Below are 17763 nucleotides of genomic sequence, written 5' to 3'. Positions count from 1 at the left end.
TGGGAAACCTGTTAAAGACCCACTGGCCTAGGCAAAGTGAAAAACAGCTCTCTCACTATGCATTCAATGACAATGATTAGATGTCGCATAATCTATTTGATAGCCAGCTGGGCACATTATATACCATTAACTCTAGTGTTCTGGGCTTTACAGACACATATTGAGGTATCCCCTTCTAAATATTCTAGCAATGAAAAATTACTTCTACTTCAACCATTTTATTTGATTTGTATTCAGAACCATTTTATATGAATAAATACCTACAGAATGTCCCTCCAAAATATATATACACTTTGGCTGCCATTATTAATTCCAGTGGGTTACAACTGAAAAGAAAGAAACATCAATTGAGCTATTAGCTGTTAAAGTGTGTACACATTTTTGGGGACACCCTGTATATATGTATTTAACAACAAGTGTTCAGAGTGGATCTTCAAACTAATCTAGGCTATAAAAGTAAAGTTTTGGTTGTTTTCTCAGTACACTTTTGCCTGCTACTTTTCCAGAAAGTTGGCGAGTCCTATGCTATTCTCCTTTTTGGCCCAGGAGGAAATCCATGCTTAAAGGGAAAGGACCTGTTTAAGATTATCAATTACAGATGGCACCGAGGCCAGCATTCAAAACTAGTTCTTTGATTCCAGAGTCAGCTTCCTTCCATGACTGCAGGGAACAGAATATTTTTCTTAGTGCATGACTCACTGGACACGAGGCAAATTGCTCTATACCAGTTGGAACAATGATGTGTAGCTGAGAATACTCTTTGCTTTTTGAGAAAAGCAGTCACTCTTGTGTTCTGAAGTCAGGGGAAGGCCTTGACATTTTTGGCTTAGCGGAGAATTAGAATAACTGACTGCATTTATCACAGAAGTCATTTCATTTAAGTGAAAAACAGTACAAAATGCTTAAACATAGTTATTGGCAAACTGCTAATAAGCTTTTTTGAATGCATACAAAGAAAGGAAAAGTTTGGAAATAGCTTTAGAAGGAAATGCTATTATTTAGCATAGCTGGAGGGAATGTTTGTGTTAATGACCAAAATGGGAATGACAGCCACCCAGCCAATGGATGCCTTCATTCTATATAGTATCTATATAATAAAAGGGTAATATGCAAATTGACCCTAAGGGCAGAACTACCAGTTGCTGTGATGCTCACTGACCACCAGGGGGCAGATGCTTAATGCAGGAGCTTCCCCCTGGTGGTTAGTGCACTCCCACAGGGGGAGCTCCACTCAGCCACAAGCCAGGCTCATGGCTGCAAGTGCAGCGGTGATGGTGGGAGCCTCTCCCACCTCCTCCACAGCGCTAAGGATATCCTACTGTGGCTTAGGCCTGCTCCCTGCAGGGAATGGGGCGTGGGCATAAGCAATTAGTCACACATCCCTCAAGGGCTTCCAGTCTGCCAGAGGGATGTCTGACTGCCAGCTTAGGTCTGATTCCTCAGGGAGTGGGCTTACGCCTGCAGGTGGACATCCCCTAAGGGGTCTTAGACTGCGAGTGGGTGCAGGCCAGATTGAGGGACCCCCCAAGTGCACGATGCACCAGGCCTCTAGTAACCAATAGGGGAGGTGAGGTAGAGACCAGTGGTGAGCTCAGCCACACCCTCACCTCTATCTACCCCAAACAACACCTCAGCCATTCAGCATGCATGTGGGCATCCAGAGCCACCCCAAATGGTGGGTTATGAATTCTATTTAATGACTTCTAGGCTTAGAGTCAGTTCTGGTTCTTTATCACTTTTACCCTAGGGAGTTCTATACTGTGTCTAACTTACCATGAATGTGGTTTATAAATGTCCCGACCAGTTCAATAAAGCTTTTTCATGCCACATTATAGGGCATGGAGTTATAACGTGGAATCAAATTTGACCTTAAATTTAAGCTGTGGTACTTTCTATGTAGGTGCTCTGGGAAAATTACTTAATCTCTTTGTGAATCAAGATTTAGAAAATAGGCTGCCTATTTTATAAGACTCTTTTGGAAATAAAATCAGATAAATGGGTGGATAGGTAAATGGATAGATTGATCAGTCAATAGATACATAGCTAAAGACAGCCTGCCACCTAATAAGTGCTCAATAAATGTTAGCTTCTTTTCTCTTCCCTGAAAGAATATCCATAAATTTGTACTATATTTACTCCTAACAAGTGCACATTTTGATTATAATTAAGCACCCAATGAAACTCCCTTGCCTATCAATATAGAATCCTAACACTGCCCATGTGTTCTTGATAGATGCTGCCCTTCCCTTTGTCAACCCCCTTGTCCTCTCTAGACTCTTTCTATGTGCCTAATTTAACGTGCAAAATTCAAAACAGACCACAGTCCTTTGGAGGATGTGACAAAAATCTGGTTTTGTGGAACAGTTTTCCTGAACCATGACACTTCCCAGAAAAAAGACATTGAGGGGAATGGTATGGAGGGTGCAGTCACAGGGCTGAGCAAACTTGCACTGCAAGTGCCCACTGGTCCTCAAGTCCAGTTGGAGGATGCTCCCAGGCTGGGGAGCCTATTTTGTGTGTCTGAGTGGTCTCTTTTTTCTTAAACTGTCTGAGATATGTAATTCCAGAAATGTAAAGGCATTTCTTAGTCTGGTCCTAAATTCTTTCCTTTGGTGCTGAGGATAAGCCAATATATAGAAAATGCTTACTTTGTTCTATAAAGTGTTTAATAAGCATTGAAGTATAATCTTGGTAATTAAAATACTTTATATAAATATTAACAAGGCGATGAAGCAGACTCATGCAATGATTTGGATTGCTTCCACAATGATTACTAGCTGTGTATATAGGAATATGCCTCTCCAAAGTATAGTGAAGACACAAGTCTCTGACTGCTTTAATGAACTGTTATTTAATATAACTGAGAAACTCTCCTATGTGATAAATTAAGTATATATTATGTATAATAACAATAGGAACAATTACAAAATAAACACACATATAATGTCAGCACTATTATAGAAAATAATACGTATGACTTTAATTCTTAAAAAGAGACCCTTTAGCCCAGCCAGCATGGCTCAGTGGATGAGTGTCCACCTATGAACCAGGAGGTCACAGTTCCATTCCCAGTCAGGGCACATGCCTGGGTTGTGGGCTCAATCCCTAGTATGGGACATGCAGGAGTCAGCCGATCAATGATTCTCTCTCATTATTGATGTTTCAGTCTCCCTCTTCCTCTCCCTTCCTCTCCGAAATCAATAAAAATATGATTTAAAAAAGACCATTTAAAAATATTATTCCTGTCTTCATTTTCTAGATGAGGAAACTGAGGCAAGTAACCAAGTAACTTGCTGTCATACAGCTAGTGAGTTCCTGAGCAGGGGTTTAAACTCAAGGAGTATAGCTTGGATCCACGATCTAGGCCACCTTGTATATTATTATGGAACAAGCTGCCATAAGGATTGATTGAGAACTTTTTTTTTAATGGAATAGAACAAATGTTACAATGGAGATAGTGTCCTGTTGAGAAAAAAGTTATTTAATGCTCTGGAGCTAAGTTATACAGGGTAGGGGAAAACTGGGTTTATAGTTGTGAATACGCGAAACAAAGACTTTATTCTTACACTAGAGGCTCGATGCATGAAATTCACGCTCAGATATGGTCCCTAGGCCTGGCCTGCTATCAGGGCCAACTTCCCTGGCTGCCCACAGCCAGCCCCACTCCTGCCACCACCCACCCCGGGTTCCCCGTTTGCCAGGTGATGGGAGCCTGCCGGCCAGGGAAAGGGACTGAGAGGTGGTCAGTGCACCACATAGTGACTGGTCTAGTGGTCGTTTTGGTCATTCTGCCATTAGGGTCAATTTGCATATTACCCTTTTATTATATAGGATTATTATTATTTATTAATTATATTATTTTTCTGTTTTTGTTTGTTTTCTTTTTTTTTTAAATGAGAAGAATTAGAGTGGTTTGATATTTTTTATCATTAAAACAAGAAGAGGGGAATTAGTAGGAGAAGCAAGTATCCTTTTGGGGGAGTGCAGTGTTCATGGAAGGGCCACAATTCTTTCACTTACTTGTCCACGGGTTTGTGGAAATTCAGTGAGTTTCCTGAGCTGAAGGCAAAAAGGGCACTCCATGAAAAGTGTTTGTAGACATTATACTGTTCCAGGAACAAAACACCTAACATCTCCCTCCCAGGTGGATGTCCTCTTAGCCATGGATTCTGCTGACTTGCCCTGTTACTACTTGCTGGTTGCAGATTCCAGCAGGTCATAATTATGCAAGAAGTTCATCAGAAAGCTGATGGACCTTGGGGCTTCAGGAGGGCTGAAGATCTGCATATTATTGCCTGCTGCCAGACAGCTGAGGGCAGTTCCCCCAACCTGACTATCCTTTATTGTTTACCAGACCTTACCTTTTATATGTATACTAGAGGCCTGGTGCACAAAAATTTGTGCACTCGGGAGGGTCCCTCAGTCCGGCCTGTGCCCTCTCGCAGTCTGGGACTCCTCGGGGGATGACCACCTGCTGGCTTAGGCACACTCCCTGGGGGATTTGGCCTAAGCTGGCAGTCAGACATCTCTTTGGCAGCCCGGGAGCCCTCGGGGGATGTCCACTTGCCAGTGGGGAGCAGGCCTAAGCTGCAGTCGGACATCCTTAGTGCTTCTGAGGAGGCAGGAGAGGCTCCCACCACCACCACTGTATTGGCAGCCGTCAGCCTGACTTGTGGCTGAGCAGAGCTCCCCCTGTGGGAGCCCACTGACCACCAGGGGGCAGCTCCTTCACTGAGCATCTGCCCCCTGGTGGTCAGTGTGTGTCATAGTGACCAGTCATTCCCAGTCATTCTGCTGTTATGGTCAATTTGCATATTACCCTTTTATTATATAGGAGTGCCTGGTGAGCCTTGGTGAGGGGCTGATGGCTGTTTGCAGGCTGGCCACTGGCCCTTCAGGGTTGGGGGTCCTGTTGAGGTGTCTGGCCAGTCTGGGTGAGGGGCTGAGGGCCATTTTCAGGCTGGCTAAGCCCCCCAGCAAGGACCCTCACCCCATGAGGGTGTGGCCAGCCTGGGTGAGGGGCTGGCTGATGGCTGTTTGCAGGCTGGCCCCAACCCCCAGCCACCCAAGCTCCCAGTGGAGACTGGCTGGAAGCAGGTATCTGGGATTTATTTGTCTTCTGTAATTGAAACTTTGTTGCCATGAGCAGAGGCCACAGCCGGCTCAGGCAGGCAGGAAGCTTGGCTTCCTCCATCACCCGGGGAACCAAGCCTCCTGCTTGCTCCAGCTCCATGGCTGCTGGCTGCCATCTTGGTGGGTTAATTTGCATATAGTCGCTCTGATTGGCTGGTGGGTGTGGCTTAGGGCATAGCAAAGGTACCATCAATTAGCATCTTTGTCCTTTATTAGTGTAGATCTGCTTTGCTAAAGGGCAAAATGTGGTAATAAAAAGCTGTGGGTCTGGACATTCGGAGAGCCCACTTCACTAGAAAGTGGAGCCTCCCATGGCTCCCCCATGACTCTCAAATTTATATTTCATGTCTAGTCTCTATTCATTTATGTCACAGCCCCTTCTCCAGATTCCTGAACCCTAGCAGTGAAAAAGACTCTAGCACAGCCACGGGCAAACTACGGCCCGCGGGCCGGATCCGGCCCATTTGAAATGAATAAAACTATTGAAAAAAAAGACCATACCCTTTTATGTAATGATGTTTACTTTGAATTTATATTAGTTCACACAAACACTCCATCCATGCTTTTTTTCCAGCCCTCCGGTCCAGTTTAAGAACCCATTGTGGCCCTCGAGTCAAAAAGTTTGCCCACCCCTGCTCTAGCACTACTGAGGTTGAAAAAGAACCCGAGGGGAGAGAAGATGCAGTCAGCCAGGGGGAGAGGAGGCAAGGACTGTCTGATAAGTTCCACCTGAGAGTAGGAAAGAGGGATGCTGCTCATGCTTGCAAGCCTCACACCTGAAGCTGCTGAGGACAGATGAGAGAGGAGGACTCTGGGCTGTGAGGGATTGCTGCAGCTTGGATAAAGTGGTGAGCCCATCAGACTACAGTGTGCTACCACTGGGGATTTTTTGGAAGAGTCGGCTGAGTCTCTCAGGGCACCAACCACAGGTTGGAGGAGTTGTTTGAGTCTCAGCATCAGTGCCTGTTTGGTTCTCCATCTTCCCAAACTACATCACAGAGATAAACAGAAAGGAGACAGCCACAGCAGAATGGTAAGGAAATGCCATTTCTCTTCTTCTTCTTTTTGTTCCAACACTACCAAAGGATAAATCTAAGAGAAAGAAAGATCTAGAGCAGAGATTTTCAACCAGTGTGTTGCAAGAATTTTTAAAATATGCAATACTTGACTATATAGTCAGGGGCACTAACCTCTTTTCCCCTTAGATCAGTGGTTCTCAACCTTCTGGCCCTTTATATATAGTTTCTCATGTTTTGACCCAACCATAAAATTATTTTCATTGCTACTTCATAACTGTAATGTTACTACTGTTATGAATCATAATGTAAATATCTGATATGCAGGATGGTCTTAGGAGACCCCTGTGAAAAGGTTGTTTGACTGCTAAAGGGGTCGTGACCCACAGGATGAGAACCACTGCCTTAGATTATAAAAGTAAACAAACAAACAAACAAATAAATAAAGACAACAGCCTACACAACAATAGCCATTCAGTATGAATTAATCAAAATTTTACCTATTTCTTTTGTCAGAGTGGCAAAAAATATAATATTTTTGGTGTGCTGCAGAAGTTTAGTAATTCATTTATGTGTTTCATGAGAGGAGAAATGCTGAAATCGCTGATCTAGAGGGTGGTATGAGGGAGAGAGGGAGGGAAGGAAGGAGGGGGGAGGGAGAGAGAGAGAGAGAGAGAGAGAAGAAGAAGAAGAAGAAGAAGAAGAAGAAGAAGAAGAAGAAGAAGAAGAAGAAGAAGAAGAAGAAGACACCTCTATCAATTCTAGAACACTTCGGTGAAACCCAAGACTTAATTATGTTGGAAGGAGGGAAAGAGGTCTGATAAAACATAAAACTTTAAAGTGGAAAGGACTAATATATAATAAATTAGAGATATGCATTTAAATGCCACTAAGGAAGACTAATTGGGAAACAGGGTTAAACAAAGCATAGTTGGTAACAGATATTGCCAAAATAAAATAATTTTATACATTGGCTGATTAAATATTCTTAATTAAACCAGTTGCGATTATAAAGCAAGTGGAAAGAAATATTTGCCCTTACCCCTACCCCCCGCCCCCACCCCTGGGCCCTCCAGTTTTTATCTGGTTGGGGAAATTAGAAATACAAAATACTAAATCCTATATATGTAAGCCCACCCAGCCAACATCTCCATTCTCATCTCCATTGCCTCACACACCCAATGCCTCAGCACTGAATCACTCAATGCCTTTTCACACCACATGCTTGCTTATGTGGTCATGTTTATGCACATGCTCTTTCTTCAGCTTAGAGCACCCTTCATCCTTTCTTTTATTTTTATTGATTCTTAGAGAGAGAGGAAGGGAGAGGGATAGATAGAAATACCCATGAGAATCATTGATCGGCTGCCTCCTGCATGACTCCTTTTGGGGATTGAGCCCATAATCTGGGCATGTGTCCTGACTGGGAATCAAATTGGTGACCTCTTGGCTCATGGTTTGATGCTCAACCATTGAACCACACCAGCCAGGCAACACCCTTCTTTCTAATGTCTGTCAGACAAATTTCCACAGATGTCTCACTTCGGGAGAGTTATATCTTCTCTGAAACCACCCTGACCTGCTCCTCCCTCCCTCTTTCATACACATTCTCAGCCAGATATCCTTCCTGAATCTCCATTAGGCCCTTATATGTATCTCCTGTGAGATGCTTACGCTGTATATAAGTATGTGTTAGTATTTCTGTCACTCCTATTAAACAATGAACCCTCTGGAGAGAAAGAAGAGATCTTATTTACTTGTTAAATCTATTACATAGCACGGTGTTTGGTATATCACATAAGATTCATAGATCTTTGGAGAGAGAGAGAGGGAGGGAGGGAGGGAGGGAGAGAGAGAGAGAGAGAGAGAGAGAGAGAGAGAGAGAGAGAGAGAGAGAGAGAGAGAGAGAAGGAGGAAGGGAGAAAAGGAAAGAAAGGAGGACTTTCTTTGTGCTCAAAGTGATGAGGCTGCACAGTTTAGTTTAAGAGAATGCTGTGTATTGTTCTTATCTTACCCTTCCAGTGAGATGGCCCGTTGAAGGGTCACTGAAGGCTGGCGGGTTGCAGTGCTGTGTTGGGAATGACTACAAGAAAAGAAAGAAAAACAAAGATAGATCATTTATTTAAAATGACTTCACACATTTAAATCAATCCTATTGTCAATAAAAGAATTGATATTGAAAGAAATATATTAGAGATTAAATTGCTGTTCTTTTGGTGATAAGTAGAATCCCCCCAAATACAACATTCTCCCAGATAAGGGGTTACTATTTCCATATAATTTGGTTTCAACATGTATTATTCAAAAGTAGGCTTTAAATCAAAGGTAGGCATGAGAAGAAACAAACATTCAGAAAAGGCAATTTTTCTCCTTGGAATAAGACAAAACAGAGCACAAAAACAAATTTCATTATGATGCAATGTATTAGTTTTTTTTTTAATGCAGAACATATTTTTTTCCCCAAGCAAAAAATTAAAAAGAGCAAATTTGCAAATTGGGGTAGACTTTAACTAACATAAATTTATTAGTTCAAATTTGCAACACTTACTTGTATAATTCAATAATAATTCAGCTGTTGGATAAACACAAATGGAATTTTCAGTTGCATATCAACTTTAGAATTTAATGAAATTCCATGTTTTGTTTTGGTTGTATGGTAGCAAGCAACGACTGATTTTATAGATAAGTGGTTGCAAAAACAATTCTAATATCTCACATTTAGTGAACACTTATATTTTCTAAGTTTATGTGTTTATATCATTTATATCTCATAACCTTATGAGGTATGTACTATCACATTGAACATATGAAGAAAATAAAGTACAGAGATATTTAAAAGCTTACCCAAAGTCATTTGGTAAATACCTGTGCATGAAATGGCATCTAGACTATTTGATTCTAGTGCCATTATTCTTAACCATCATATTATACCACCTCCCAAATGATAACAATTTCACAGGTTTGTAAGAACCTGCCTTAAAATCTCAGAATTCTTCAACTGGAGATAAAGGGATGCTTTTATCTGAGATATGCACAATGAAAATCCAACAGCAATAAAATGATGCATCATGTGCCTATGTGTTATAATTTTAATTTGTAGTATTAGTTTAATATTTTAGCTGTAATATTAGTTACATGTACTAGTACATGTTGTACATGAAGACGTTTATATACAAATATACATATAAAGAGAAACTCGAGTCAAATCTTTGCAGAACATGACACTCCTTCACACAGCTCTTGGATTTTATAGCATGTGCTCTGAAACACTGACTGACATAGAAAAGCAAGCTGTAGACTGCAGATTTTCATTTAGAACCTTGGTCATTCGGGCTGAGAAAAGGTGGCTCTCGGTGAATAGCATGTAGTTGTGACATGAATGGCTTTTACCTGAGTTGAGGGAGCAGAACTTTGGGTCTATAGCTAAACAGCTCTTCTGTAGGGCAAGGATTGCATCCTTTTTTCCTGGCATCTCTCAACATATTTACTGGACCAGTTGAAAAGTAGCATAACATTCAGGGGCTGGACCATGTAGCCATGGCCTGAGTTCAAATCCCAGCTACTCCATATATCCTAATGTCACCTTGAGCAAGTTACTGAAAGCTCCCTGAATGTCAGTTTCTCATCTGTAAGACTGGGATATAATAGTACCTTTCTCATGGGGTTATTATAATGATTCAATGAATTAAGTGTTTTGAACAATGTCTGTTACATGGTAGTAAAAACTATATAAATGTTTGTTAAATAAACTAATATGATTTAGCCATGTGTAATTTGAGATGTTTGGCTAAGTAATAATTATTATTTAGATCATTCCATTTAACCATATAGTCACTACTACAAGGGGTATACTTTTGAGTATAGCTTTGGTGATCAATATTAAATTTAAATGTATTTTCTACTGTGAAAACAACATTATGGAATAAATAGAAATCAAAATAAGAAAAAAAATTCACCCACAATTCTGTTAACTTGTCTCAGACCTTACAGACTTAGCTAATTTCATTCTTTTAGCTGTCCTACAAGATAGGTATGAGTAACTTATCAGAGGTCAACAGCTTGCACACATGGAGCCAGAATTAAAACGGAAGCTAATCTTGTTCCCAATTATGTGTACTTTCCACTCTATGCTATGGACTCCATGTGTCTCATATAGTTTTATATACACACAGAACATATAGAACCACATATCCTACATTCCCCCTTACATTATAATTTAAGGATTTCTGATAGGCTCTCCATAATTATTATTTTGGTGTTATATAATGTTACTTCCTATAAAGATATAATTTAATGGTTAGGGAATGGGTTATTTCCATTGTTTTAATATTATAAACATATTGATATCAATGAATTTTTCATATTTTACAATTTCTTTTGAATGTTTTCACCAAAATAAAATAAAACATTTATGTTCTTGATTTATGTTATTAATTACTTTTTAAAACTTTATACCATTTTTTTTGCCATATATATATCCCCCCACACCAGTTATACCACAGTCTTACAAGTATTGACATTAACATTTAAAAAATGTTGATAATTTAATTGGTAGGAATGATATTTCTGATATGAGTATTTATTAGTGAGAATGATCATTTTTTTCTATATGCTTATGCTAATTGTACTTCTTTTGTTTAAACTGTTTAATCCTTTCCTTTACCATTTATCTCCTACTGGTTTGGAAAGTACCACCAGTTCTTATGTAAAGATCAATGCTGCTCACTAAACAAGATTAATGAGTAATTGGAATCCCTGATAACTTCCTCACCATTAGCTTAGACTACATAATTAAAACAATGAAATATTCAGTAATCTCACTTATCACTACCTTAAACTAACTACTCTATTATTCTGCACTAAGTTATTTCAACAATGTTCCTCTTAAAGTTTTAATGATGCTATTAAATGCAAAAGGTGCCATGAAGTGCTCAGAGAATTTGACTCCTTTTATATTACTCATGTGAAGTTAGCCATTTCTCTTACCATGTAAATTTGGAACAAACAGAGACTTTTATAACATGTAATTACCCTTTTACTCTACTAAGACAATTACAGTGATTTATCTGATGGTCAAGACCTTTGGACATAAAGTTTAAGCAGTACTTTCATGAGGAATACAGGCAGTGGGTATTAGGAGCTAACAGATGGTGATAATAACTTGTATTTTTAAAAAATACCAAATATCTTTTCCTTGGGACCATGCAGGTTCTATTCTTTCCATATTACTGGCTACCCAGAGATCATGTTGCTAGTTCTACCAAGACTAAGAAATTATAAGTAACCGCTACCTGGCTCTTTCACCTCCTTCAGCAAAGAGGCTGACTGGATGGAATTCTGAAAACGAGTGGAAAGAACCAAGGGAGAAAAACACAGCTAAAACTTAAAGCCTAAAGGACAGCTAAGTGCTTGGAACATCCTTTGTCTTAAAAACACACACAGAACCCTATTCACAAATGGCCATCCTCCTTCTATATCTACTATTTTTCTAGACACTGTCAAATGTCTCTTCAGCCCAGCTCACATGCTGCTCTGTAGCCTCTCACCTTTTTCACACACGCATAGTAACATCCAGGGCTAGGAATCACAACCATTTCTTTATGTGCCTGTGTTTCCTACTGAGTTGTGTGTGCTTTCAGAGGAAGTGATAGGGATTTTTCCACGCAGATGAACCAACACATTCAGTTAGAAAATGCTGAACTCTCACTAAAGATTACTAACTGTTTGTTTTTCCATAAAATACCACCCATATTTTCATGGTGTATGTCCAACTTGCATGTCGGTGGCTTTTGAAGGTCTTTTATTTTTTAAAAAAAATGAAGGTCATTTAATAAAGGAATTTTTCTGTCCTATTCACACCACCTCATTGGTAAGCCATGGGCATTTATGAGGATTTAAGTGACAATGAATGGTGGGTGAGTCAAATGAGAATGAGGAAGGCTCGGCATCCTGTCAGCACTGATGCTGGGCAAGAAGTCCCTGTCACCTGGTAGAAAACCTGTGGTACCAACTCTATTTAAGCAGCTAGGCTGAGTCGTCAAATCAGGTAACTGTGGAGGCAAATTTTACCGAGACTTTTTAAAAAAGTATATATTTTTATTGATTTCAAAGAGGAAGGGAGAGGGAGAGATAGAAACATCAATGACGAGAAAGAATCCTTGATCTGCTGCCTCCTGCACAACCCCACTGGGGATCAAGCCTGCAACCAAGGCATGTGCTCTGACTGGGAATCAAACTGCAACCTCCTGGTGCATAGGATGATGCTCAACCACTGAACTAGGCTGGCTGGGCATTTACCAAGAGCTTTTTAAGGCTCAGAGAGAAGTAACAGCGCCATTGCCTTTCTAAATCATGCTGTCATTGAATAAAATTGAGCCAGAGACCAGTAGAGTCCTGTGTAGACAGACGCAGGCCTCTAAATTCTTTTATGGAATCTATCCATCTCATACTTGGTCTTCCTCTTTTGCATATTTTACTCCTCAAATAAACACTTCTAACACTTTTGCTTCTTACATTGTGAGACAGTTTTAAGATTACTAGCTATCTTTTCTTATACACTCTTAAATTTTTCTTCTGACTTCTACTTAAATTGCAGAACCTAGAAATGCATTCAGAGTTCCAGATGTGTTCAGAGCAGGGCTGAGTGCAATGAGATGCTGACTTTCCTCCCTCTGAATTACCTATTCCTGCCAGAGCAGCCCAGGATAACATGGACTTTAAAATTTTCTGAATTGTTAGGGTCAACCTAAACTTGTATACTTTTGACATCAAATGATTCAAAATCAAATCTATCAAGTACCAGTACACTGGATTTTTGGCAACTCAATATAGTTATTAATATCTACCCTTGTCAAATTTAATGGTATTGATTTTGATCTCGTTTTACAGTTTGGTAAGCTAACATTGCATCATCAATTCAACTCAATAAGTATTTATTGAGCATCTATTATGTGCTAGCCATTGTAAAACATCTCATCTAGTATTGTATCATCTTAATATATAACATGCTTTTTACATTTTCATGCAATTATTAATTATAATAAGAGAAAATGACTGTGCATTGTAGCAAATCATCATAGGTCTTCCTCAAGTTTAATAGTTAGTTCACATGTTTCACTATTGACAGCTCTCCATCCCCTCAGTGACAGCTGACCAATGACTATAGCAAGTAGAATGCTCATGGCTCATATATTTTCAATACTTCCATGTGACTTGTAGGCTTACTAAGAATCAGTTGTAACTGTCCTCAAATCTGTCTGTTCCTATTGTAGTCATTTTTATAATTATGTAATTTAATTAAACATTACCAAAATGAAATATAAGTGTGTAAAAAAGAATTGTTTATGTCAAGAATAAACTTATGATCTAGAAAGACTTCATAATTGTATGTGGTTATAAACATTGCTGCCAAATCAGGTGTGAGAGAGACAACTCTAAAAATCAGGAAGTAATTATAAAATGGAACTCTTCACTTAGTTTACTTTTAATTCTCATCCCAATTTACAGAAATCCAAAATGAAATTAATTGCAGGAAAAATGAAGTAGAACTTCGTAAAAATGGGACCCAAGTCCAACCTTTTAAATCAATACATTGTACCAAACATTTAAAGCAATTGATGGACAATTTAGATGTTGGAAAAACTATGGCTAGAGGTTGACAATGCTAGAAAAAATGTTGATCCTAATGTATAGAAATAATAAAGAACACAATCTATTAACTGATCTCAAAGAAAAGTTCTGATAATTTAAGAAAGATGATGTGTAACTTAGACTAATGAGAATTGGTTTAAAATAAAAAAAATGTGACCAATGAAGAAATCATGCATTTTGGGACAAACAGATGGATCTAAATATGAAGAAATATACTACATCAAATTTAGTGCCCCAGGTTTCTCATGCAATAGCCAAAGATGCCAGAAATGTGGCTTTAGCTTAAATAGCTTCAGTTAACACACAGTAATAGCATGGTAACTAAAGAAAAAATTAGAGAAGCTTTATTGGGAGAAATTCCATTTCTTCTTTTAAATAACATCACACATTGATTATATTATGCCACTATATAGTTATTTTTTGAGTTTTTATTTAACATTTTTATAATATAGCATTCTTATTTAGTGACTACATTTTCATATTTCTGATGATCTTAATTTTTTAAACTTTATTGTTCACAGTATTACAAATGTCCCCATGGATGGTTTTTTTTAAAGTTAAAGTGAAATAATTAAGGCATGCAAGTATTTTTTTCCCTCTCTGCATGATGACTCTTGTATACAATTTTTGACCAATGAATCAATAACTGGTTCTGGTTGTGTGTGTTACAAAAAGTTCCATTGTGTGAATGTCTAACCCAGATATTAATTCTCTCCTTATCCTTAAAGAATATCATGGGAGACTTCAGAGTCTTCTCACAGGGGAGACCTAGAGAGGTTACATTGCATGGCCGCATTATGTTTAAGGTGAGACCAGAACACAAATCGAATTCCTAACCCATGGTTTCCCTGTCCCATGCCACTGTCACTTATTCATATTCTTCTCTGTGACAACCGTTCAGTAATGAACATGATAGCCAAACACTGGCCATTCTAAAAATCCTGCTCATCACTGTTAAGTAGCTGAAAGCCCCTGAAGGTGCTCTACAAGTGCTGGTCCAATCTCTATGAATTTTTTTTTTTGCTTAAAGTAATAATGAGAAATCCCAGTAGTTTGGACTTTGGACTTTGAACCAAGTGATATGTGACTGGTCTCCAAGCCTGAAACACAGGAGCAAAATGTAGTGTTTCAATCCAGCAGGCACAGTCCTGCCTGTATTCATTTTGCTTTCGGATGGCTGACTGCACATCACTCTTCTTGACTTTTGGAGTCTACAAGCTGCATCTAGTGAGGTGCTGTATGAACATCTATCCAAAAATGTCATGCAACACAGACAATTCTTTAAGGAAAGTAAAACAACTAAATCTATAATAGCTTAAATCAAGTGACAGCTAGCACCATGAATGCAGTTACTGCAAAAAGGAAAGTCTATTTTAGTTAGGAATTTTACTTAAAACACAGACAAGAACTAGGGAATGCACCAACCATGAGAGAATCTGGAATGGGAAGTTTTTTGTACACCTGTTGTGATTCGAGGCGTTTAATTGATATGGTCCTAGGTATCCCTTCATTTCACACAGGAAACACATTTTTTTCAAGATAACACATTCTGGTTTTTATTCTTTGACAACATCTGGGAAGCGGAGTTGCATATACAAAAGAGCAAAAGTCTAGAATTTTTTCCCACTGTGCTCCTAATGAGAGTTCAATGGCCTGAAATAAGTCATCTACTTGCCTATTTTGTTTTGATTTTTTCTGCAGTTTGAATAGAAAATAATTATTCCTGCCCTTCACATATACTTTATTGATGGGAATCAGTACAGATGCTCATCCACTCACAATGGGGTTATGTCCCAATAAACCCACTGTAAGTTGAAAATATTTTTAAGTCAAAATGCATTTAATATACCTAACATACTGAACATCATAGCTTAGCCTAGCCTACTTTAAATGTACTCAGAACGCTATGTTAGCCTAGAGTTGGGTAAAATCCATCTACCGCAATGAGTATACTATAGAGCAGGGATGGGCAACCTTTTTGTGAGTGCGTGCCAAAACCAGCAAAATCTCTGACTCAAAATTCTTCTGTGTGCCAACCCTAATTTTTTGAGAACATGTTACGCTTACTTGATATCTCTTAAGGTGTACGTATGTGAAGAACCTTGAAAAAATAAAATTCATTCGAGCAACAAAAACACAGTATATAATGATGAAAAATACACTTATTTTTTAATGTATACATGTACACTGATAGTCCGACAGAAAACTTTATGACTCCGTTTGATATCATCAGTGGGACTTTTGCTGCTGCATCACTGATGACAGAGATTTTACATCAGGTTTATATTTCGTGACCTTCAGAGATATGCACGAGCTACTACTTTTATCCGTCAGGCTACTCCTATTACAAGACTTAACAAAATTCATCACTGAGAACAAAGATTCACAAGGGTATGTGGATGAAACCAAAACACTGGTCGGATCTAGGAAGGCAGGGAGAGCGAAGGCAGAGGCATAGAAATTGCTCTTCCCTTCTCTTGTCAATCCATGTCTATGGTCTTTAAGATAACGTGTTATGTAAAATTATTTATTTATCTAAGATGCACCTATACCGAATTTATCTGAAAAATAAAAAAGTCGATATTAAGAAAAAAATTGTAAATGGAAGATTATAAGAGAGGGTTTGCGTGCCAGCAAAAGTTACTGGTGTGCCATGTTTGGCACGCGTGCCAGGGGTTGCCCACCCCTGCCATAGAGTATCAGTTATTTATCCTTGTGACCATGTGCCTGACTGGGAACTGTGGCTCTCTGACACTGCCCAGCATCAAAATAAATTATATTATTGTATATCATTTGCCTGGAAAAAGGTCAAAATTCAATGTATGGTTTCTACTGAAGGAGTATCATTTTCATACCATCATAAGGTTGAATAATTGTAAGTCAAACCATCATAAGCAGGGTCCATCTATCCCGTGATAGGGAAGAAGTATGAGCTTGAGAGTTGCTGGCCTTGCATTAGGGATTTCTTACTCTTCCTAATTAGATAAATGGCAACCTCAAAAGCCAAACACTACATCTCTATTCCTGTCATCAGTATAACATAGAGAATAGTGCTTTCTCACAGATTGCTCTGAAGGGAAAAATAAAGCAACATATGTGAACGGAATTTTATAAAGTATGAAGTGTGGGGAGTAGTAAGTGGAAATTACTTTCCAGGGAGGCAGTATGATTTTGTCATAATGTGTCTAAAACTGGTTCAAATGACCTGAACTTGAACTAACCAGTGGAACTAAGGAAAAAAAATATGGCTATAGCTAAGAAATATCAAGGATCTTGGCCTATGGCTCAGTTGTTGAGCATTGACCTATGAATCAGGAGGTCATGCTTCAATTCCTGGCCAGGGCACATGCCCCGATTGCAGGCTCAGTCCCCAGTAGGGGTGTGCAGGAGGCAGCCAATCAATGATTCTCTCTCATCATTGATGTTTCTATCTGTCTCTCCCTCTCACTTTCTCTCTGAAATAAATAAAAATATATAATAAAGTATCAAGAAAATAAAATCTATAGGATTTGGTAATTGCATATCAGGATGAGTGAGTAATTTAGGACAACTTCCACCCCAACAATTTCTGGATGGGGTGATTGGGCCAATAATGCTACTTCAAACTGAGAAAAATATATGAGAATAATAATATTATTTGGGAAGAATATAATAATGTTAACACTGTGTATGATGAGTTTGATGAACTTGTCTAACATTAAGGTAGAGATATCTCATAAGATAGTTGGATATCAAAGATCAATTTCAGTAGAGAGTTCTGGTATAAAAAAATACATTTTGGAGTGAACATAGTTTAAGTCCATTTAAAAAAATGGTATTCCTGAAAAAAGATTGTAGTGAAAAATACTGAAAGCTGAGATGGAGACCTGGAAATTACCAAAATTCTAATATGCACAGAGACAGCTATACCTGGAAAGAAAACAAAGAAGGCATGAGCGCAGAGTTAGAAGTAAAACCAAGAAAA

The 17763-nt window shown here is 38.8% G+C and overlaps 1 protein-coding gene across 11 annotated transcripts in view; it reads right to left on the bottom strand.

The window, feature by feature from the left end:
* Positions 1-17763, bottom strand: part of DLG2 (discs large MAGUK scaffold protein 2) — an 884334-nt gene that overhangs the window by 384772 nt on the left and 481799 nt on the right. For all 11 annotated transcript variants that reach the window (XR_009454391.1, XM_059708253.1, XM_059708256.1 and 8 more), the window contains one exon: positions 8164-8232. Coding sequence is in view for 10 of the 11 variants with exons in the window: in XM_059708253.1 (XP_059564236.1) it covers positions 8164-8232 (69 nt within the window). In the remaining variant the exon portion in view is untranslated. The remainder of the gene's footprint in view (positions 1-8163; positions 8233-17763) is intronic.

The sequence above is a fragment of the Myotis daubentonii genome, chromosome 9 (assembly GCF_963259705.1).
Source record: "Myotis daubentonii chromosome 9, mMyoDau2.1, whole genome shotgun sequence".
In the NCBI taxonomy this organism is placed as follows: Eukaryota; Metazoa; Chordata; class Mammalia; order Chiroptera; family Vespertilionidae; genus Myotis; species Myotis daubentonii.
The sequence above is the reverse complement of the archived record's forward strand: the minus strand, read 5'-3'. Positions and strand labels throughout refer to the sequence as shown.